Raw genomic sequence first — 25,706 nt, forward strand, 5'->3', positions numbered from 1 at the left:
GATGGGTGAGACTGGTATGGGTTTTTTTTTTTTTTTGCTTGATTCTATATAAAAAGCTTGCTTTGCTGCATCATATGCCTCTACTAATGATGCTAATATTTCCTAACATTCAATGCCTCTTTGGGTCTTTTGACACAAACTGTTTAGAAGAGTCTCGAACAGTTTTGATGCCAAGAAGTCTCCATTTCTAATGGCATTTCTTCACCTGATCCTAAAGTCTGAGCTCCAGTGTTAATTCCTATTTTGCTACTTTTTTTACACTATTCTATTGGTGTTTATCCTTCTGCATAGATATTTTTTGCATATTCTGCTTGCCACTTTCCAGAATAATAAAGAAATTCAATCACACCATCTTAACATTCCATCTGATTAATTAATTCCAGTATGGTTTCCATCAGTGCGAATTCACTGGCAATATCTTGGCTTGTTTTAGTCATCTTTGGGCAAATTCAGTGGGAAAGTTTGGAAGAAACTAGCAGTTACTCTTAGTATTTCTAAGGCTTTTGGTAGTGTTTTGCATGAGGCTCTTGTAATCAAGCTTCCATCTTATGGTCTGCCTTAATTTATGCAACTGGATAGCCAGGTTTCTCTCTGATAATGCACTGCATATGATGGTAGATGTCTTTTAACTTTAATTAATGCTGGAGATTCTGCTATTTCAACAACTCTTAACTGATTGGAAATTCAGTTCATAGTTTTGCTGATGATTGCATTTGATGGTGCATTCTACCTTCTTGTTCAGCAAACTTCACTCTACACGAACATGTACAACTTCTTTTATAACCACCACCTTCGTGAATAGCACAGTTGGTAGGATTGCCATCTTCCCCACACTGGGCTGAAAAGACCAGAGTTTGAGTCTGGTGATGGGTTGAACTTTTATTAGCCCTTTTCACAATTTGGCTGAATTAGTCAGTGTCAGGCGAAGGTAGAATGGGTTTTTTTCCTCCTGGAAGCTTGGGAGAAAGTCTTGCTGCCCCTTGACTGGCAAATAGTAAATTGACCTCAGTGCATGCAATTTACAGACAATATACACAGAGCAATATGGTTTTAGTCACTGATACTCTTAAGATCCTACTACTACAACAAACATAACCACCACTAGTTTTTGAAATGTTGATCTCTACATAATTCTCTAGTGGTCAGAATAAAATTTAGTTAGCTTGAATGTTTCTAAAACATAGTTTGTCCTATTTTTCCCAAAAAAGAATTGGTTCTTCCATGCTCAACTTCAGTAACATCCAGATTTCTAGACAGTATTACATATCTTTTGTTGGGATAACCCTGACTTCTGACTTTTCTAGTTATGAGTACCCTTGTTAATCTGGATTAATTGGGGGGAGAAGTCATCCAGATTAGTGAAGCAAAAGATTGCCCTAAAAGACAAAAAAACATAAACACAAATAAATAGAAAATTTAATGATATAGGTAGTGCTGATGAAAATAAATAAATCACTGTAGAGCCTTTATTTAAAAACTATAAAAAGACAGTACATTTATCCATTGATAGATGACTCAGAAGTTGTGCAGCAGACTCTTTATTAACCAGGACACTTCAAAATGCCAAAGTTAAAAAAAAAAAAAAAAAAAAAAAAAAATCCACTGGAAATCATAAAATTCAAGTAATAAGTAGAAAGGTATAAACAGATGTTTTGCAAGTCACAAATAATCTGCATTATAAGTTGTGATTGGGAGACGAGTGTATCTATTATCCCACAACCCCCTCTCGTCTTCACATCAGTTGCTCAAAAAAAAAAAAAAAAAAACAATGGAAAGAGAGCAAATGTTTAGTTGGTTTTAGTGCGTCTCATGGATCTTTATGCTTGCTCCATCGCACCACAAAAATAAAAAAAAAAGTTATGTCAGGAGTGTAAATTTTTTTTTTTTTTTTTTTTGTTTAGAAATCACAAAAGAGTTGTGCTTTCAGTTAAACAAAAACTTGAAATTATTCAAGTTTGAAAATGGTACAACTATTAAATCTTTAATGAACCATCATAATGTTGGCAACCAACCCATATGAGAGACATCTTAAAAAATAACAGTAAGCTATTAGATTTTGCAGGCAAGGCATGACTATCAGTAAAATGATGAAACCATCTGCATATGAGGACCTCAATATCTGCATATGTGGTTTAGCCAACAATTACAATTAAACCCATAATATATAAAATATGTTAACTTATGTACATTTATACATATAAAGAAGTATGCAAATTAAGCGATATAAGCAGTACACCTGCCCGACTTAGACTCAACAAGAGTGAACAACATGCAAGACAATGTGATGTTCTTTCTCTCTCTGCACAGTCAAAGTGACTCGTCTGCCTTCCTAAATCCCAAGTGTCTTTCAAAGTACAGTACTGAAATGTGAACAGAATTTTTCAGATTTCGATGCAGATTATCTGACCTCCAGATTAAATGTAACTGTATTATTGAGAGTTTACTGCATATCAAAAAATATTGCCTCCTGTTACATAAAAAAAAAAAAAAAAAAATGTAATACAGTAGAAGAAATGCAGTTTGTTATGCAATATTGTTACTATATCTGGGATTGTACTAGAGTTTTAATCTGCTCCACCATGGAGTTCAGCTGATGTAATTATGCCAACAGTCCTCGTCCTCCTTTCAATGCATGACTTGTAACATTTTAATAAAGTTGATTACTTGATTCTGCAGGAGCCTTTAGCTGCATTAAAGGTCTGGACTATCAGAATTCCTTCCTGTAAATAACATCTTCCAGAATGCACTGTGCCAGTGTCAGGGGTGTACTCAATACAATGCTTCTAATGATATTAGGTCTGATGAGCTGACTGGTCAAGATGAGTTTTTGTTGATTGAGCATATATAGAGAAAAAAAATTTAAATTGTGTACAGGACTAACATGTTTATATGCATTTGCTGTATGTATGCACGCACGCACACAACATTTAAAAAAGACTGCATACCCTAATAGAAGCGAGTAAATAGATGGCACGGCAGGAATAAAGGTGCAGACGGGTGAATACACTCAGCCAATATGTGGGTATATGCACAGGAAGAGACCACGGTATTATGTACTTTTAATGGGGCAGGGTTGACTTTATAAAATGGGGAGGTGTATTCTTCACGACAGTGTACCTAGTGGGATATTCCTGACTTGTGGGAAAAAACAGGATGGTCATGTTGGCACGACTTGTGGTGGGTACGATGTGTGACAGTCAAGAGACACTTAAGTGTGTGTGCGTGCGTGTGTGTTGATGACAAGAGACGGTGAACCTCATGCAACAGTGCGGACTGCTAGAGGCAGTGCTCTGGTATTTGAGGTGTTTTTCTGGGTTATCAACAAAACATTCCCCATTCCAATTAGGTCATTGGATTGGGTGTGCAAGAATGTTCAGTGGCAGATCACTGCTGACCATTTACATGTCATTGTTCCTCCTCTTTCCTGATGATGGTAGTCTTCAAGCAGTATAATCCAGAGCACAGCTAGACACATAGGTATGGTTGCAGAACAAACTGAAGACTTGGCTACTATTTAATCCCAAATTTCCTTGACTTCAGTACCACAAACACCTGTTGGGTGAAGTTGAATGAGCTTTCAGATTTGTAGATTCACAAGTTTCCAGCTTTGGACATTTATGGCACGCTAAAAGTTCCAATTATGTAATCTTCATGTCATGACATTTGTGAACCCATGGACTCTCTCTCTCTCCACACACACACACACACACACACACCCCTACCATTAATATCATGGACACCTCTCCATGAATGGGGAAACAGGTCCTATGTATGCAACATGTCAGAGACCGTGCAATAAATATGCACACCGGGCTTCGAACGGACAGTTGCAAAAGTGGGGATGCAAGATGACACATTTAGCAGAATTACCCCAATAGTTCAACAGAATTGATCACCTCAACGAATGCTAGATACTGCTTAACATGATGCAAGGAATGGCTGATGGCTGTTCCTGGGTGTGGAAAGTGCCAGGGAAACAGTTCCTTCCTGATTGTATCCTCCCAACAGTGAAGTTTGGTGGAGGCAGTGTCATGGTGTGGGGCTCCTTTCATGGTTTGGATTGAGCCATTAGTCATTATCGACAAAACCATGAATGCTGTGCAATACCAGGACAACTTGGACAATTAAGCACTTCCAACATTATGGCAATACTTGAGGGAAGGCCCATATCTCTATCAGCAAGACAATGTGCCATGCCATACTACTCAGTTCATAACAGAGTGGTTTGAGGACATGGGTGTGGAAAAGTTGGATTGGCCAGCTCAGATTCTTGATATGAACCCTATTGAGCATCTTTAGGATGTATTGGATCGTCGAGTTATGTACATGTCAAGATTGTTCAAAGAACAAGGCCGAACTGATGGAGGAACATATCACCTGACATTTATCAAAAGCTATTGAGAGTATGCTGTGAAGGATTTGAAGACCATCATAAAAGCAAAAGGTTTCGGCGCAAAATAGTAAATGACACAATAAAAGCTCATTTTTTGTCTGAAGGCAGGTGTCTGGATATTAACGGTAGGGCAGTATACGTATATATAAGTAATAAACAAAATAATAAAGGAAAGAACATCAGTGTAACTAACATTGGTTGCTGGAAAGCATTGCTTACCATATGTTGCAGAAATATAACTTGAATATAAATTAAGAATATTCCATTTATATGGCAAATAGAAAGTAAACCAGTGCATAAGTACAGGAAGATAAGAAGGGGTGAGGAAATAAATCAAGATAAAGGTTGTTGCAGAAGGAATTCATTCCTAAGATAATTTAGAAAGAATGCCAATTTATTAAAATATAGCGACGTTGCTGTGGTGGCACCAGGTCCAGATTGTGAAATATCACCATAAATTGAGAGAGACAAAAATCAACACTACAGTGTGACCAACAGGTCACGTTGGCTGTTGAATTGGCTATTGTTGGCCTTCGATATAAATTGAATTGTTTGGCTTGAATATAAATTATTATTCTTAATTTATATTAGCATTAGCATTAGTAGAGGCATTTGATGCAAGAAAGCAAGCTTATGCAGCATCAGCCAAACAAAAAAAAAAAAAAAAAGTAACATAAATAAATAAAAATAACCACTTCCACTTCACCCCTCTGTTCGTTCGAAATACCTGTCCAGCTGAGCCTTAAACTTATTTAGGCTATCAACTTCCACGACAAGGGATGGAAGTCTGTTCCACCCACCAACCACCCGCTGGCTAAAGGCAAATTTCCGCACATCTATCCTTCCTCAATTTGAATTTATGCCCTCTCAGGTGATTTTTCTGAGCTAGAGGAAGAATCCCATCAGCATTGAGCATGCTCAAACCATTCAAGGCTTTGTACACCTCTATCAGATCACCCCGCTGGTGCCTAGTTTCCAGACACTGTAATTTGCAAAACTTAAGCCTTTCTTCGTAAGAGAACCCCTTTGTCCCATTCACCAATCTAGTTGCCCTTCTCTGTACTCGTTCCAGCAGCTGTACATCCTTCCTGAAATGAGGCCTCCAGGCCTGTATACAGTACTCTAGGTGTGGCCTGACCATTGCCTTATACAAGGGAATAATCACCTCCTTATCCCTGCTAGAAAAATTCCTATATATCATTGACAATACACCATGAGCTACTCTTGCAGCTCGTCTGCACTGCTCAGAGAACTTCATATCTGCCTGCACCACCACCCCCAGGTCCCTTTCATTGTCTACCACTGTCAGTGTAGTACCACAGAGTTGATACGTTGCTCTGGGGTTGCTGTTTCCCATATGTAGTACTTTACATTTGTCAATGTTAAACTTCATTTGCCACCTCGAAGCCCATCTGCTCAACCTTTCCAAATCCTGTTGCAGCAGCATAGTGTCAGTAGTGTCCTTGACAACCCTGCCAACCTTCGTATCGTCTGCAAACTTGGACATTAAGCCTGATATACCATCATCAATATCATTTATAAATACAGAAAACAATAAAGGCCCCAATACTGAACCCTGAGGGACTCCACTAATAACATTAGTCCACGATGAGCAGTGTCCATTGATTACCACTCTCTGTCTTCTCCCCCTCAACCACCCCTTTATCCATAGCAGCAACTTGCCTTCAATGCCACACTGCTCCAATTTGTGCAGCAGTCTTCCATGTGCAACAGTATCAAAAGCCTTTCTAAGATCCAAGTATATAATATCAAAGTTATTCCCTGCATCCAGTTCTTTTGTGACTGCATCATAGTATCCAATCAAATTGGTCAGGCAAGACTTCCCCTTAACAAAACCATGCTGTGTCCTAGCTGTAACTGAAGTCTTGTCTAGATGATCCTGCAGTGCTTCTTTCACCAGTGCCTCCATTAATTTTCCGGGAACAGAAGTTAAACTCACAGGTCTATAATTACTTGTGTCAGCCTTTGATCCCCCTTTGTGAATTGGGGTCACATTTGCACATCCCCAGTCAATGGGTACCTCCCCTGAGTCCAAGGAAGCTCTCATAATTATGGCTAAGGGTTTGCTTACCTCCTTTGCTGCCTCCTTTAATATAACTGGATAGATCCCATCCACCCCAGGTGCCTTTCTTGTGTTTATCTTCAACAATTTCTCCTCCACTTTGCTCTCAGTTATTACAAGATTCTCTAGCTTACTGCTAGAGTTGAATACACCTCTGGCATTCCCCTCGCTGAATAACTCCTCATGTGTGAATGTCGATGCAAAATATTCATTTAGTTTGTTAGCTACCCGAGCAGGGTCATCAACAGTTGACCCATCGATCTCAAGTGGACCAATCTGATTCATCCCCTTCCTTCTAGAGTTTACATAAGTAAAGAACTCTTTGCTGTTTTTCTTCGCATCCCTTGCCAAGGATCTCTCGTAATCTGCCTTCGCCTGCCTAACCTCCTTTGTAACTTGGTTACAGATCAACTTGTATCTATCATAGGCGTCCGTGTCACGTGTTAATTTGTATGTATCCCATGCATTTTTCTTCTCTGCCATATGCCTCATTAGTTCATCTGACAACCATTTAGGCCTAAACCTTGAACAATATTTCTTAGTTGGTATGTAAAGCCTAGTAGCTTCCACGATAAGTTCTTTGAATGCTTCCCATTTTGAATTTGCTGTTGGCAATATCATCAGTTGATCCCACTGTATAGAATTTAAATACTGTCTCAGTCCATTGTAGTCGCCTTTACGAAAGCAATACCCCTTCCCTTTACCCCTAATGGTAGTTACCTCTTTGAGTAACTCCCACTTCAGCACACTGTGATCACTGCCACCAAGTGGTTCATTTATCTGCAGATTCTTAATGCATGAAGAATCACTACTGATAATCAAATCAAGAGTATTACTCCCTCTAGTTGCCTCCCGAACATGCTGATGTAGAAAACAATCATCCAATAAATCCACAAAAGCCTTGCTACTGTGTGAGTGACCAGCCCCCAAATTCCAGTCAATATCTGGGAAATTAAAATCCCCCATTATAAGACTCTCTGATTTACTGGCCCACTCTATTTCTCCGAACAGTTTCTTATTATACTCATCAGAGTCATTAGGCCTATAGCACACTCCTACTCTCAATTTTGATCTCCCAATGCTTATGTCACACCAAACTGACTCGACACTGCACTGTCCAGCGATGTCCACTGGCTTCACTTCCTTGGATTTTGTGTTTTTAACTAATAGCATAACCCCTCCTCCCTTCCTATCCTGTCTATCCTTTCTGTAGACATTGTACTCTCCAAATTCCAGTTCTGCATTTCTTATATCTGTGTGACACCACGTCTCTGAAATCCCCACAATATCTGCCTTTGATGTTTTGAGCAATACCTCAAATTCATCAAATTTATTTACTAAACTCCTAGCATTGGTGTACACACAAGTATACATGCACCTGTTCTTTTTCTTAGCTACCCTAACACAACCCATGTGTTTACTTGTACCCCAATGATTCCCAGCAGTCTCTGAAATATCCTGCATCTTATTTTCCAGGCTGCGGCTCATTCCAATAGAAGCAGTGCAAGAATCACTTTCACCTCTGCCAGTGGCTACTGTTAATCTATTAGTCCTTGTATCCTCCCAATCTAGCAGTTTTCCGACCCACCTAACATTGCCTCGATAGCATCAGCAAACATTCTTGCACCCTTTCTATTTAAGTGTATCCCATCCCTGTAGAAGCAGTCTCTCCTGTTAACAAGTACAGACCAGGCTGAAAAAAATTCTACCCCTTGAGCCCTGCACAATCTTTCCAGGGCCGAATTGATTGACAGGGCTCTCATCATATACTCCCTCCTATCGTGTCTGGGCAGAATTGCAGACACTTTCAATTTCAACCCTAATTCACGGCTTTTTTTCATCAGTGACCTGTACTTGTCAAGTAATTCCGCCGGTCTCCTACTCTTAATATTCAAACTATATTCAATTAATGTTCAAACTAATATTCAAACTATATACACTGGTGTTCAAAGAAAGTGCCTCACCCCTTAAAATTGTAATTGTCATCTGAATAACATAAGTATATGGCAATATTTCTTACAGATTGCATCAGATAAGATTGACATGCGTAGGTGATACGTAATATTGCATCAGCTGTTACTTTCAGCTATATAAGCACGCTCTGCAAGAGTTGCAGTCATTCTTTGCTTGTGTCAGGATGGCGAGTTATGTGCAGTTGACGCCATGAAGAAAGTGCTATTGTTGCTTTACGTGAGGAAGGATGTTCTTCCCATCATATTGCTTATAGAGTGCCTTGTAATCAGCCCACAGCGAGTAGATTTCTTTTCCAACTCAAAAATACTGGTTCTGCTGATAGGAAAAAAGGAACCGGACACAAACGAGTCTCTATGCCAAAACATGACTGCGTTTTAAAGCACTTATGCCTTAAACTGTAAAGCTTCTTTGTCTGAGCCGAAAAGAGAATGGGAAGAACATACAAGAGTGGTAGTAAATGCAGTAACAGAAGATGATTCTTCAAAAATGGACTTGTAGCCTGTCATTCTGAAAAGAAGCCCCTCCTCACACAAAAAATGAAAAAGGCCCGATCAAATGGACACCCGAGCAGTGGAAGTCAGTTATTTTCTCGGATGAGAAAAAATTCAACCTGCATGTCTCTGATGGGAGACAAAAGATTTGCCATAGATGTGGTGAAAAATAGCATCCAGACTGTATGGTGTTTACAGTGAAATTCCCCACCATCCAGATGATATGGGGGTGCATTTCAACCTGCCAAGTAACTGCATCTTTCAGGATGACTCTGCTCCTTATCATCGGGCGAAAAGTGTAAGTAGGCACTTCTGTAGTTACTTTTAGCTTCATTTTTTTGCATTAGAGGTTCGACAGAAATGTGTTTACATTTGTTACAGGTGAAAAAATGGTTGGAAGAACAGTCAATTACAACTCTTAGCTGGCCAGGAAACAGCCTAGACCTGAATCCTATAGAGGACTTTTGGCATCCTGTGGAATCTGCAGTTGCCAGAAGGAAACCAAAGACCCTTCATGAACTTCAGGAAGCCCTAATTTGTGTTTGGACCACGAACTATCAGTTGGTTATCTTTAGAAATTGATCTTGTCACTACCTTGATGGTGTGCTGCTGTCATCAGGGCCAGAAGCAGTTTAACTAAATATTAGTTTGCACCTGGTGAACTTTTCATTTTGTTTTACATTTAAAATGATAAACTGAAGCAAATTGAGGGCTTCTGATAAAGTTCAGACATAATTACAGTGTTTACCAAAACTGTTGTATACAGGTTGCAAATGCTCATTTTGGAATATTTTGAGAGGACCTGTCAAATATTACTTAGCTTTGCCTTAATTATTAATAAATATCTTTTGTTTATATTTCTATTTGTGATGCTAGTCATTAATGTTATATACCATCGTGAAAAAGGGTTAGAAATGTGAAATTCCTAGGTGATGCACTTTCTTTGAACACCAGTGTATATGTAGCCAGGTAATCAAGCATGAGGGTACAAAAGTGCATCTGCTTTGAGTGATTGTTTCAAGCTGCTAAACTACTAAATATGGTAAAATGTTGCTTATATTCTATCTTGTGAAATACTGACCTTATGTAGTCATGGGGTTTAAACAGTATAAAAACAATGGAGTATAAAAAAAAGTTTTTTTTCCCCTTTCATAAATGTCAAATGTAAAAAGATTGTAAAAATAGTGAAACTGTTATTTTATATTACAGCAGGAATTGGAGAGCCACATTTATTTCCATCCCCTCCTCCTGCCCCTCCACCCACCAGTTCAGACAGTTATTTTACTCCTATTAGTCCTGCTGTTAATCAGAATTCTCATCCATTTGGAACATCAATGCCACACCCAACTGTTCAGCAAACAAGTGAAGGAGGAAAGAATATACTTGAAATCCTACAAACAGCTAGCATAAACAGTGAACCAGTTATTAATGGAATGGACTCTCATAAGATTATTTATAAAGATAAAGGTAAGTTTTCTGTTTGAATGAATTAAATCAGGTTTTTTTTTTTTTGACAGATCAGCCAAGGATATTTTACATTGTTTTTACTAGAAAACTAATGAATGAGTACATTTTGTGCAAATTATTAGTCGTAGGTATGAGGGCAGCCTGACTTATCATGGTGCCTCCGTAGTCAGGTGGGAAAGATCAACAGTGCGTAGCACACGCTTCTTAATTAGACCGGGGTTCGAGCCCGTCACCACCAAATATGGAGGATGCGGAAAGTTCCGGGAATGACCACCGCATATTCCCGGAGCGATATGGCCTTAGTTGCTAATGCTCCTAAAAACCAAACAACAAACTGACTTATCATAGTTATTCATCTCATTTATATGCTTACAGATGTATAAATGAAACCACGGAAGGTAATTACAATCAACATGTCATGTGAAAATTGAATTCACTGAATTTTTATGTGAAAGCTAAAAAAACATTGAGGAGACACATTTTGATAAGTGATCTCAAATTGTTTGGTTGAGGGGGTGTAATTGTTACCAAAGATTCATGGAATTTATGGGAGCAATTTTCAGTGTGCGCTCGCGCGCGCGCACACACACACACACACACACACACACACACACACACACACACACACACACACACACACACACACACACACACACACACACATTGTATGTAGTATGTATAGCAACAGTAGCAGGGGTTCCATGGATAGGCCGTGTCACCACTGATGCACAGAATTGATGCAGTGTTATGATTGAAGGAGTGAAGTATGGGATGACACTCTTCTCATTTTAACAACTGTGAAGCATAATTTTGGCATTAGACTGTTTTGTTGGTTGTATCTTGCATTACGAACAATGTTATATTGCTCATCCTGCAATTGTAATATCTTCAAAGGCTCTTCTTTCAACAAGTCAAAAGAGTTTTATAGTGTAGACCTCAATGTGTGGCTTTGTTTAGGTAGAATAATATGACATTGACAGACTAGCAGCCCAGATTCACATCTGGTGAAGCCAGTCTGAGCCAAAGAGTTCCTCTGTGGGTTAAATTGATCCCAGTTTAATCTAGAGTGGTTCTATTGGGCTCAGACTATTATTTTCCTTAATAATATTCTTCTGGAAGAATATAGACATTTCTGTCAGCATGTGTCATAAATTTATAAAATGAATGCTGCATATTACTGCAAATTATATCACATATTGTGCTGAAATCCATCTTTATTTTAATATATGGTATATTTTAGTATATTTGGTTATGTAATGTTATGTACTTAGGTCAAAGAGCTAATTTGTCTTATAATTAATATTTTCCCTTGAAAGAGACTAGAAAATCTTCAGGCCTTTTGAATCTTGGCATGCTTGATATCTATCCTTTTATTTCACATTTCTTACTATCTTAAGAACCCACTTTGTAAAATCATAGTTACATTGCTAAAATAAGAAAAGCACAAAAAAGATGTAATCCAGTGGAATTCCCTTTTCCACCACAGTTTTCTAGCTTGTTCATAAAAAATTCTCATGCAAAGAATGTTTTTGCCCCAACTAATTTAATTTTTTTTGGTGTAATTTAAATATTAAACAGTAATCCCAAAATAACTTATTGACTTGGTGGAGTTCAACTAAACCCAGTACTGGAGGAAAGGGACTTGGGTGTTACGATACGGTCAGACATGAAATTCTCTGAGCATTGTAAACAGGTTGCAAGGAAGGTCCATGGTGTCCTATCGATGATCTATCGAACTTTTGCAAGTAGAGATAGGGACGTGATAATCCCATTATATAAGGCCTATGTTAGACCACACTTGGAATACTGTGTTCAAGTATGGAGACCGCACCTAAAGAAAGACATAGAGTTTCTTGAAAGGGTGCAAAGAAGGGTAACTCGCCTGGTGAGATCGGCAAAAGGGCGTCCTTATGAAGAAAGACTTCGAATATGTGGGTTGCAGAGTTTGGAAACTAGACACCTTAGAGGAGATTTGATTGAGGTGTTTAAGGCTCTGAGAGGCATCAGTAAAATGAATGAGGACAAAATTTTCAAGATTATAAATGATGCTAGAACTAGGGGACATAAATTCAAGTTACGCGGGGAAATGTTTAGATTGGAGTGCAGGAAGTTTTATTTTAGCCAGCGAGTTATAAATTACTGGAATAAGTTGCCTTCATGGGTGGTAGAGGCCGACAGTTTGGGGAAATTCAAAGGTCATCTGGATAGTACTTTCGGGTAAGGGAAGCGCATAGGATGATAGGATTAATTTCCTTTTTATTTAATTTTTAATTTCATTTTATTATTTTTATTTATTTATTAATTATTATTATTTATTTATTTATTTAATTTTTGTTTTTATCATTGTTTTGTTCGGTTTTTTTTTTTTTTTTTTTTGGCTGGTGCAGCATAAGCCATAGGCTTTCTTGCACCATACGGCCGTTACAAATACTAATACTAATACTATAACATTCAGGATTCCTTGGAATGAGCAGTTGACAGTCTTTCTTATTTTTTAATTCTCTCAATTGAATTTTGATTTATAAAAAATTCAATTTCTGCTCACTACTTACAATGCAAGTTAAATTACTAGTTAAACTTTCAACGAAGGTTAATTTCTAGGTTACTTCAAACTTCTTATTTCTCCATTAATGATCTCTATCTCTCCATTAATTCTGCTCCCCACCACCACTAGTATTTGATGGCACTACTCATGAGTGGCATATTTATTCCATGCCACTCATGCTTTATGTTACAGTGATTAATGAGTCTTTCTTATTTTTTAATTCTCTCAATTGAATTTTGATTTATAAAAAATTCAATTTCTGCTCACTACTTACAATGCAAGTTAAATTACTAGTTAAACTTTCAACGAAGGTTAATTTCTAGGTTACTTCAAACTTCTTATTTCTCCATTAATGATCTCTATCTCTCCATTAATTCTGCTCCCCACCACCACTAGTATTTGATGGCACTACTCATGAGTGGCATATTTATTCCATGCCACTCATGCTTTATGTTACAGTGATTAATGAGGAAATCACTTTACAAAGAGACTAAATTTTGTATCAGAGCATAAATATATTTAGGATAACAGGTAAGTAATAGTTTTAACTGATCTACTTTCAAGAATTCTAGTTTAACTATTTCAATGCTGCTGTCTATTATAACAAATTATATAGGCATCAGTAAATAAATGTTAAATCACAATCAAATGAATTGTGCATAGAACAAAATGTGTAGAATATCATATTTATACTGTACTTTCTGATTATAATTTAAAAATTATGTATTATTTTGATAGCTGTTTCTTTTTACAAGGCTTTCAGCATTATATTGAAGACTTCTGAAAGAAATATCTAATTTTAGAGGGTGCATTTAGACCAAAACAAAAAAAAATTGCATAAACATGTATTTGGAAATCAATCTTCAGTTCATTAATGAACTGAAGGATCTGGAAATGATCTTCAGTTCATTAATGAACTGAAGTGATTCAAATGCTTCATACATTTCATCTGCAGTGTACTATAGAAGGGCAAACAGTGCCACTCTCCCTGGTGATTAGTGGCATGAAATGTGCCACTAATCACCAGGGAGAGTGAATCTTGAGTTTATAACCTTGCAACTGTTGCACCATTACAACAGGTATTCACTGAGAATTAAATGCTTATCTAATGCTCTTGGAATATGTAGCTTTAAGCATAATTCACAAATCAGCCAAAATATTGAAATAAAACTTAACTGTATACACACAGTGCACTGAAAGTGAATGTGTAATGGTGTGTGTGGTGATTTGCAATAATTTCTAAACTAAAACCACTTTTGCAAGACATCTATACACCATTACAACTAGAAATCCAGATTTATTCCCCTTAATCAAAGTCAACAAAGAAAATTTATTAAGTTCTGAAAGGCTATAAGGCTATTCTCATTGATAAAATAAACAATTTTTCCCCCCCTCCTGAAACAAGAATAATTACGTGTTGTGCATCAACAGTTAGGTTCTTGAGGCTGTTGCAGGCATTCTCTCAGATATGCAACGGCAATGGCAATCTGATTTATTTTCTGCTTTATTAGTTTAAATTGACATATTAACTTATTTTCTTGAGTAGCTTTATATTCCTATTTACGGTACTTAAGTTTAAAGTAACTTAGATAGAGATTAGGTAGGTATTACTTAGTATCGGAAAGGGTATCAAATCCACGTGTTTACCATTCGTAAAGAGCCGCCATTGTTACGGGAAAATTAATCAGTAAAATCTATTAATCTTGTCGAACTTCATTGGCAATTAAATTGTACTTTTAACTATACATATAACCATTTAGGTTACGTAACATAAATAATTAGTAAAAATAAATAATTAATACATAACGATACGGAAGTTATATAAAGGGATTTCGTAGATAACACTCGTTACTGAAACAAATATTTCGTAGATAACACTCGTTACTGAAACATAAATATTTCGTAGATAACACTTGTAGATTTCGTAGCTAACACTCGTTACTGAAACATAAATATAGCGTTATAACTGTGGGATCCAAGTTTAGGATTTAATTTTATACTGAAATTGAAATTTTATTGAAAGTAAATCGAAATCACGACTCAAACCAGAGCAGCAAAGCAAAAGGCTCAAGCTAATGGGAATGCTGTGGCTCAGGGGAGAACTGAGGGGGGCAGTTGCCCTCTGAATCACAGCCTTTTAAGATGCACTATTTGCTTGATGTTTGCGGAGCAGTCAGGTATGGAACATGATACTGCCATGGGGGGATGTCTTTGTATGTGCACGATGCAAGGAGTGTAAGGAAATCAGGCAACAACTCAGCGTTGTTATGGGCCTATATGAGAGCTTGAAGGACAGGGTGGATGCCCTCGAAGGATTACAAGTGAGGGGACCATCAAGCTCTCAGCTGCCCACACCAATGCCAGAGCTTGCACTTGGTCATCGCGCAACACAGCTGCAACCCCCAAGGCAGAATGCACTGGTCCCAAAGGAACTAGTAGTTGTTGGTGACTCTATTGTCAGGGAAACGGGAAACATGCTTTGTAAAAAGGATAGGTGGAACAGGACCAGGGTATGTCTGCCAGGGGCAAAGGTTGATGACGTTGTAGAGCGGATATCATCTTTTAAGGGCACAAAAGGTGGTATAGTTGTACACGTTGGCACTAATGATATTAAGAGTAGGAGACCGGTGGAATTACTTAACAAGTACAGGTCACTGATGAAAACAAGCCGTGAATTAGGGTTGAATTTGAAAGTGTCTGCAATTCTGCCCAGACACGATAGGAGGGAGTATATAATGAGAGCCCTGTCGATCAATTCGGCCCTGGAAAGATTGTGCAGGGCTCAAGGGATAGAATTTTTTTCAGCCTGGTCTGTACTTGTTAACAGGAGAGACTGCTTCTACAGGGATGGGATACACTTAAATAGAAAGGGTGCAAAAATTTTTGCTGATGCTATCGAGGCAGTGTTAGGTGGGTCAGAAAACTGCTAGATTGGGGGGATACAAGGACTAATAGATTAACAGTAGCCACTGGCAGAGGAGAAAGTGATTTTTGCACTGCTTCTATTGGAATGAGCAGCAGCCTGGAAAATAAGATGCAGGATATTACAGAGACTGCTGGGAATCATGGGGGTACAAGTTAACACATGGGTTGTGTTAGGGTGGCTAAGAGGAAGAGCAGGTGCATGTATACTTGCGTGTACACCAATGCTAGGAGTTTAGTAAATAAATTTGATGAATTTGAGGTATTGCTCAAAACATCAAAGGCAGATATTGTTGGGATTTCAGAGACATGGTGTCACACAGATATAAGGAATGCAGAACTGGAATTTGGGGAGTACAATGTCTACAGAAAGGGCAGACAGGATAGGAAGGTAGGAGGGGTTATGCTATTAGTTAAGAAACACATAAAATCCAAGGAAGTGAAACCAGTCGACATCACTGGACAGTGCAGTGTCGAGTCAGTTTGGTGTGACATAAGCATTGGGAGATCAAAATTGAGAGTAGGAGTGTGCTATAGGCCTAATGACTCTGATGAGTATAATAAGAAACTGTACAGAGAAATAGAGTGGGCCAGTAAATCAGAGTCTTATAATGGGGGATTTTAATTTCCCAGATATTGACTGGAATTTGGGAGCTGGTCACTCACACACTAGCAAGGCTTTTGTGGATTTATTGGATGATTGTTTTCTACATCAGCATGTTCAGGAGGCAACTAGAAACTTGATTATCAGTAGTGATTCTTCATGCATTAAGAATCTGCAGATAAATGAACCACTAGGTGGCAGTGATCAGTGTTCTGAAGTGGGAGTTACTCAAAGAGGTAACTACCATTAGGGGTAAAGGGAAGGGGTATTGCTTTCGTAAAGGCGGCTACGATGGACTGAGACAGTATTTAAATTCTATAAAGTGCGATCAACTGATGATGTTACCAACAGCAAATTCAAAATGGGAAGCATTCAAAGAACTTATCTTGCAAGCTACTAGGCTTTACATATCAACTAAGAAATATTGTTCAAGGTTTAGGCCTAAATGGATGTCAGATGAACCAATGAGGCATATGGCAGAGAAGAAAAATGCATGGGATACATACAAATTAACACGTGACACAGAAGCCTATGATAGATACAAGTTGATCTGTAACCAAGTTACAAAGGAGATTAGGCAGGCGAAGGCAGATTACGAGAGATCCTTGGCAAGGGATGCGAAGAAAAACAGCAAAGTTCTTTACTTATGTAAACTCTAGAAGGAAGGGGAGGAATCAGATTGGTACACTTGATATCGATGGGTCAACTGTTGATGACCCTGCTCAGGTAGCTAACAAACTAAATGAATATTTTGCATCAACATTCAAACATGAGGAGTTATTCAGCGAGGGGAAGGCCAGAGGCGTATTCAGCTCTAGCAGTAAGCCAGAGAATCTTGTAATAACTGAGAGTAAAGTGGAGGAGAAATTGTTGAAGATAAATACAAGAAAGGCACTTGGGGTGGATGGGATCTATCCAGTTATATTAAAGGAGGCAGCAAAGGAAGTAAGCAAACCCTTACCCATAATTATGAGAGCTTCCTTGGACTCAGGGGAGGTACCCATGGACTGGAGATGTGCAAATGTGACCCCAATTCACACGGGAGGATCAAAGGCTGACACAAGTAATTATAAACCTGTGAGCGTAACTTCTGTTCCAGGAAAATTAATGGAGGCACTGGTTAAAGAAGCACTGCAGGATCATCTAGACAAGACTTCAGTTATAGCTCGGACACAGCATGGTTTTGTTAAGGGGAAGTCTTGCCTGACCAATTTGATTGGATACTATGATGCAGTCACAAAAGAACTGGATGCAGGGAATAACCTTGATATTATATACTTGGATCTTAGAAAGGCTTTTGATACTGTTGCACATGGAAGACTGCTGCACAAATTGGAGCAGTGTGGCATTGGAGGCAAATTGCTGCTATGGATAAGGGGATGGTCGAGTGGCAGAAGACAGAGTGGTAATCAATGGACACTGCTTAACGTGGACTAATGTTATTATTGGAGTTCCTCAGGGTTCAGTGTTGGGTCCGTTGTTGTTTTCGGTGTTTATGAATGATATTGATGATGGGATATCAAGTTTAATGTCCAAGTTTGCAGATAACACAAAGGTTGGCAGGGTTGTTAAGGACACTACTGATGCTATGCTGCTGCAACAGGATCTGGAAAGGTTGAACAGATGGGCTGAGAGGTGGCAAATGAAGTTTAACATTGACAAATGTAAAGTACTACATATGGGAAACAGTAACCCCAGAGCAACGTATCAACTCTGCGGTACTACACTGACAGTGGTGGAGAATGAAAAGGACCTGGAGCAGGCAGATATGAAGTTCTCTGAGCAGTGCAGGCGGGCTGCAAGAGTAGCTCAGGGTGTATTGTCAATGATATATAGGAATTTTTCTAGCAGGGATAAGGAGGTGATTATTCCCTTGTATAAGGCAATGGTCGGGCCACACCTAGAGTACTGTATACAGGCCTGGAGGCCTCATTTCATGAAGGATGTAGAGCTGCTGGAACGAGTACAGAGAAGAGCAACAAGATTAGTGAATGGAACAAAGGGGTGCTCTCACAAAGAAAGGCTTAAGTTTTGCGAATTACAGTGTCTGGAGACTAGGCACCAGCGAGGTGATCTGATAGAGGTGTACAAAGCCTTGAATGGTTTGAGCACGGTCAATGCTGATGGGATTCTTCCTCTTGCTCAGAATAATCACCTGAGAGGGCATAAGTTCAAATTGAGGAAAGACAGATGTAGGATAGATGTGTGGAAATTGCCTTTAGCCAGCGGGTGGCTGGTAGGTGGAACAGACTTCCATCCCTTGTCGTGGAAGTTGATAGCCTAAATAAGTTTAAGGTTCAGCTGGACAGGTATTTCGAACGAGCAGAGGGGTGAAGTGGAAGTGGTTATTTTTTATTTATTTATTTTGCTTTATTTTTTTTTTTTTAGCTGATGCTGCATAAGCTTGCTTTCTTTCATCAAATGCCTCTACTAATGCTAATGCCAGATAAGGTGTGCTTGGGCGTCACTGATGCAACTGATATTTGGGTGACACTCAAGTCAAGTAGACCTAATTTTGTCCAAGTCTGGACAGTCTGTGATGCCAAATCCTCTGCTTGCACCTTCAAGATGGTGGAACTATTAGTAATCCTGGGTATAACTCCCATGCGCAAGCATGGGAGTTATACCCAGGATTACTAATTTACACCACTGTGGGTGACCACCCAGGTGTGAACTAACATAAGCAGGGGTCGAGGTGTGGCACCCATACCACATAGAGGAATGCTGCCCCCTCTGTGTTGCCAAGCAATTCTAGGGGTATATGACTCTAACTGGTGCAATACCACCGCTTTGCTTATTTGGAGGCTTGAAGTGGTGGAACCCATGTTTAGTCTCCAGAGCAAAGTTCCGATCAATCATCCCCATCTCTTCCATCATGCAGTACGATTGATGTCTTTTGAGGGTTTGATGAACACCATGGGTAGATCCAGACTTCCTTACATTTAGAGGGTACAACTCTAAAACTGTTTGCAGGCCGGCCCCTAGTTAGTACAAGTTAGACCGAACCTATTGGTAATTCTCTAGGAGGCTTCTGGATTAGCTAATGCTGCCTCTACTCTGCCAGATAGTGACTGAAGGGAATCCAAGTAGTGTGTAAACGATGGCATTGTCGAGACGACATTATGTAAAGGATCTGGGTATATTCTTACCATGTGTATGCCATTTCCAATAATTTCATTACTTCATACAGCATGCCCCACCACTTTTTCTTACTATTGAATACACTACAAATTGTCAAACTAATAGAGTAAGCTTATCTGCGAAAAGATTTAAACCTCCCAAACACTTCATAGTTCATTTCACAAATATACGTGGTCTCGATTCTAATCTCAATGATATCCATTTCCACTTAGTCTGCCAAACCCCACGTACTTTTTCTGACAGAATCTCAGTTATCGGTTGATTCAACTACTGCTCATCTCAGTTGCCCAAATTATTCACTGTATGATTCCTTTCGCCTCATATACTTGTGCATATGTTCGTTCTGATATACCCTCTCAGAGACTTGGTAATTTGGAATCTCCTCTTTTCGATCTTCCCTGGCTTAAAATCTCTCTACCTCATTCTGTCAAATTCATTTGTTGTCTCTACCGTTCTCTCAACTCCACTAATCACTTGGAGCTCTTTGACAAGCAAATTGCTAAAGTTTAACCAGGAATATTTCATTTCATATTTAGCAACCCACCAGTGATGCACTCTGTTGATAGTTGAACTTTTCTGTAAATTAATGCCATGAGATAGATATACATACCTTTTATCTTCATGAGTTTTCTTTTGTATGGATATTATGTGAAATGATGTGCATGAAATACTTTATTTACAAATATTTTTCCTGGCCTCTTCAGCATGAAAGTAACTAAACTGTCTTTCATTTTAAGGCAGCGCAAAACAGTATGATTCGAGACTATCCATCAACTTTCTCTCACACAAACCAACTATAAGTTAGCATCTGTACAGAGTTTCCTTTTTCAGTGCTTTTCTCACCTTTTTATTCTACGCATCAATAGCTAAACATGCTATTTCATCAGCAGTATCTCTCTCTCTCTGCATCTGCATCTGCACCAGTGTACTTGGTTTAATGGTAAGCTACAATGCTAAGTTAAGGAAGAGTGTTTTCTAGCTTACAAGTGCATGATGATTTCTAATGTGATAATCACAGCAGTGAGTACAAATATATTACCATTTTTTTTTTTATTAACAATGATAATTTCTCTGCATTACTATTATCAAAATATGCTTACCTTTAACTTCAGGCTCTTACAAGATGACCTGTAATTCAGTGATATTTTCCCATTTTGCTATCATGTAGAAGAAATCATTAAGCAGTTATGCATTAAAAACAAATGTATATTAAACTGATAATGCATTTTTTCTATAAGAGCCTGCTTTTACAGAAGATATTTATAAATAGGAATTTATAAAAGAAATGTATTGTCAGTTTAATATAGGTGTCACATACTAGTTCACATGATCAACTGACTGTCATTGTAAACACTGTTTCGTTTTTGAATGTGGATGGTGATGACAAAAAGCAGTTGGTCAGTGCAAAGTGATTCCACACTAGGTGAACCTTAGATGTGTGCCTATAGTGCCTTTTGAACAACTAATATAGGAGTGAAATTCTATTTTAGTAACACATTCTTCCTGAACAAAGGCTTTTTTTAAATGTTATCAGTCATAGCCATTCCTTTTCTTCATGACATTAAGATGTCATACTTTACTTAGATTAGATAATTTTAGCAAAGTTTGTTTTTCATAAGGTAAATAAGAATTTATAATATCCCCAAAGTTGGCATTCTAGATAATTGTCCAATAGGCATTGCCAGCCATAAAATGCATTAAAGTGCTAATGCCAATTAAATGAATTTTTATCCATTCTTAATCTAGGCAATAATAGATATTATCCGGAGTGCAGTTAACTTTTCATTTTAATAAGGGAATCACTTTAAGTTTGTAGTAATTTTGGTGATTGAATTTGAAGAATACTCAGGAAGTTAATAAGCTGAGATGATCAGATCATTATGGAAATGTCCAATGTCATTCAGGACTTTTTTTTTTTTTTAAGCAAAAAGTAAGTAGGACATGAACCAGGAAACATAATGGCTGGCTGATTTGGAAGTAGAATTATTATACTAGTTTCTCTTTGCAAGGTGGAGAATGATGGGGAAATATAAGCAGTTCTGATGGAGAGTGGATGATATTGAAGAGAAGTAGATTCTTGAAACTGAAAAGACATTTCTGCAAATGCTGGCCTTGAGAAATGGTCATATGAAGGACCAATTTGCATGCTGTATTTGTTAAATATCTGGAATAACTTTGATTTTTCAGAATTACTCTATTCTTTGATGGCATTTGAATTCAGAACTCTTCAAATCATTAACAAGAAACAAAACTACTGTACTGTCATCATCATCAGCCATTTTCAATCCACTGCAGGTTGAAGGCCTCTCCAGTTCCTTCTGTTTTGAGCACTGGCCATCCATTTACTACTCAAAACCTCATGAATTTCATCTATCCATCTCCGCCTTTGTCTTCCAGGTTTTCTTCTAGCTCCTCTTAGGTACCATTCTGTTATTTTCTTAGTCCATCTGTCATCATGTCTTCGAGCTATGTGTCCTGCCCAAGACCATTTTAGTTCTTTAGTTTTGATAAGAATGTCCTTTACTTGAGTTTGCTGCCTAATCCATGTGTTTCTCTTCTTATCTAACAGTCTGATTCCCAATATAATTCGTTCCATTCTTCGCTGTGTAGTTCTTAGCTTCTCTTCCATTGTTTTGGTGAGTGCCCAAGTTTCACTTCCATAAGTCATGGTAGGGAGTATACATTGGTTCATTATTTTACGTTTAAGACAAACTGGGATATTGCTCTTCAGTATGTGACTATATTTCCTGAATGCTATCCATCCAAAATTTATTCTTCTCTTGACTTCCAGCCATTTATCATTATTACAGCTAATAACTTGTCCCAGATAAGTATATGACTCCACCTTTTCAATTACTGCTCCTTCAATCATTATTTCCCTTTCTGTGGCATACTTGTTCATCATTACTTTTGTTTTAGCCATATTCATCTTTAGTCCAAAATCCTTACTAACTGTGCATAACTGATTAAGATTTTCCTCTAATTCTTTGGGATCGTGGCTTATGAACACAATGTCATCTGCAAATCGTAAATGGTTTAGGTACTCTCCGTTCACATTGACTCCTTTCTTCGACCAGTCTAATCTTCTGAAAGCTTCCTCAAGGGCAGCAGTAAACAGCTTCGGAGATATTGTGTCTCCTTGTCGAACTCCTTTCTCGATTTTAAATTTGCTACTGGCTTTGTCTAGTCTAATAAAGGATGTAGCACTCTCATATTTTCTTCAAAATCATAATATATGGAGTATCTATGCCTTGTCTTTCCAGTGCCCGAAACATTGCCTTATACTGTATGGAGTCAAATGCCTTTTCATAATCCACAAATGCCAGGCATAATGGTGTTTTGTATTCATTTGCTTTCTCCATTAGCTGTGATATTACGTGAAGGTGATCCATAGTTGAGAATCCTGTCCTAAAGCCAGCTTGCTCTTTCGGTTGATTCTCATCAAGTATTTCTTTCTAATCTGTTAGTAATGACCCTTGTGAACAACTTGTAGATGTGGGATAACAAGCTAATTGGTCTATAATTTCCAAATTATCTCCTTTCTTATGCAGCAAAACTATGATTGCATTATTCCACTGCTTAGGCACCACACCTTTTCTAATGCACTTTGTGAGGAGCCTTGCCAGTTTTTGTGTTAATGTCTCTTCCTCCCAATTTTAACAACTCTACAGAACTTCATCTTCCCCCGGGGCTTTCCGATTCTTCATTTTCTTCAATGCATGTTCTACCTCATCAGGAAGAATGTCGGGTATGTCGTATGTGTTGCTACTTTGCAATCCATCTTCCCCACTGCTGGTATTATTCCCTCGCTCCTTGTATAATTCTCTATAGTAGTCTTCTGCTATTTGAATTATGACTTCTCTGCTGTTTATAAGTACACCATCGCTATTCTTCAGTTTCAGTATCATTTGTCTTTCTGTATTACTGCTCATGGCTGCTGATTTAAATCCTTTGTTTTCCCTTAATGCTTGTTCTACTTTTCTTGTGTTAAATCTTATGTCCTCTCTGAGTCTCTTTCTAATGGCTTTGCATAACTCAGTATACTCAATTTTCTCCCTGTCAGTGTTTTTCTTGCTCTTCATTTGTCGTCTTTGGTTCATCATGACAAGCGTTTCTTGACTAATTTTTTCTTCTTTGGATTTCTGTTTCCCTATAGGTTTCTTGGGCTTTATCACTTTCAGAAAGTTGTAATATTCCTCATTGATATCTTGGTCCTGAGCTGTCTGCAGAAGCTCAAACTTGTTCTTAAGTTCCAGTACATACTGCTTTTTCTCCTCCTCCTCTGTTATCTCAAAGACCTTTGTATCATTTACTCGAGTCAGTTTTTTCCTTTCCTGTCCTTTCCTACATCTATATATCAAGTGTACATCTTACCATTCTGTGATCACTTCCAACATTTACCTTATTCAGGATGGTAACATTATTCACAATATCTTCTGTTAGTGAGGATGAAGTTGATTTCATTAGTTGTTAATCCATTTGGACTCTTCCATGTCCACTTTCTGTTCACCCTTTTCTTGAAAAAAGTGTTCATTACTGACAGTCCTTGAGATTTTGCAAATTCCACAAGTCTTTCACCTCTTATTTCTTTCACCAATTCCAAAATTTCCTATAGTTCCTCTTTCTGCGCTGTTTTGCCTATTTCCAACCTTAGCATTGAAGTCCCCCATGATAATAGTGTAGTGGGTTTTCTGCTCATCTAGAAGACTCAATTTCAGTGTACATTTCTTCAACCTCTTCATCATCATGGCTTGATGTTGGTGCATAAATCATTATAATCTTTAGCTTGTACCTCTTAGAAATATTGAATATTAGTCTTGACACCCTTGGTGATGTACTTTTGAATTCCAAAATGTTGTTTTTAAAATCTTTATGGACCAGAAACCCAACTCCAGCTTCACTCCTTTCACTGTTTCCATTGGTGTACAGCAGATTTCCACTTGATAAACTTATAAGTGATTCATTTCTTCTTCTTGTTTCAGCCAAACCGATGATATTCCAATTCACATTTTCTAATTCCTTTTCCAGCTCTAATATCCTGTCTTCACCGATGAGTGATCGTACGTTATAACAGGCCAAGTTCAATTTCCGTGCATGGCAGCCTGGTCATACCCAGAGATTCTTAGCACCCCTCTGCTTCCACTCTGATCCTCTTCGCTGCCGTAAGAGGAGAGTGAAAGCTGCTGGGGACTGAGGGCCATTTGTATTGTTGTGCTCTCATTGCTGGAGGGTTTGGTCTTTTCCTCTTCATGCTGACCCAGGCGGCTTGAAGAGAAACCACTCTACACGTTCATTGCCACCTAAGTGACGTAACAGGGCTTACTATCGAGAAGGTGTGCATGAATGGATTTTAGGGAGGCAGGCCAACTGGACTTCTCCTAAATCTTCTATAATGAGAGATATTGGATCCATCAGTGTTTTAGGCTGAGTGTCTGTTAACACACAGGATACCTGTTCCCCCTCTAAGCCCCACTGTACTGTCATGGAGGACTACAAAATATCAAAATTTGAAAGGGCAAAGCTTCTTGGAAAGAAGTTTTTCCCTTATCTATGACTAGTCAATAAAGAATGATCAGAATTTTTTTCTCGGCAGCATAACTTTATTAATCATCCCATATTTTGTTGGTCCTTTTCAAAGTAGTCCCCATTTCTCCTGCAGAAGCTTGCATCTTTTTGCTTTTCGTTGTTGGCAGTGACAGACTTCCAAACAGAGCTTTGTTGCTTTACTCTCTCTGGGTTCAAAATGAAGAAGCTATTCCATCTGCTGTACCGCCTTGTGCAGAATCCCACACCATCTTCAGTAACCATCTGTTGTAGCTCTTGACAAAATTCGTTGCGAACTTGCTGTCAGTGAGGTGCGAGTAGTCTTGGAACCCAGTGTGCACAAGCATGTCGTATGCAAATGGTTGTGGAGACTACCGTGCTTTCTTCCTTCTGATATTCTAACATCTCTGCTAGTTGACTTCTGACTATGACGATCTTCTCTCTGTCACAGTCTCTGTGGTGACAGCAATGGTTTGAACTTCACGGACTGCCAATTTTTGTGTACACCCATCTTTTAAACAGTCAATCACCTGTGAGTGTGC

At 38.4% G+C, this 25,706-nt stretch overlaps 1 protein-coding gene across 3 annotated transcripts in view; it reads left to right on the forward strand.

The window, feature by feature from the left end:
* Positions 1-25,706, forward strand: part of LOC150086031 (uncharacterized) — a 371,398-nt gene that overhangs the window by 166,522 nt on the left and 179,170 nt on the right. For all 3 annotated transcript variants that reach the window (XM_090374340.1, XM_090374341.1, XM_090374342.1), the window contains exon 9: positions 10,151-10,408. In XM_090374340.1, the coding sequence (XP_090230466.1) occupies positions 10,151-10,408 (258 nt within the window). The remainder of the gene's footprint in view (positions 1-10,150; positions 10,409-25,706) is intronic.

This window comes from Mastigoproctus giganteus, chromosome 5, assembly GCF_048544385.1.
Source record: "Mastigoproctus giganteus isolate SK-2022 chromosome 5, ASM4854438v1, whole genome shotgun sequence".
Taxonomy (NCBI): domain Eukaryota; kingdom Metazoa; phylum Arthropoda; class Arachnida; order Uropygi; family Thelyphonidae; genus Mastigoproctus; species Mastigoproctus giganteus.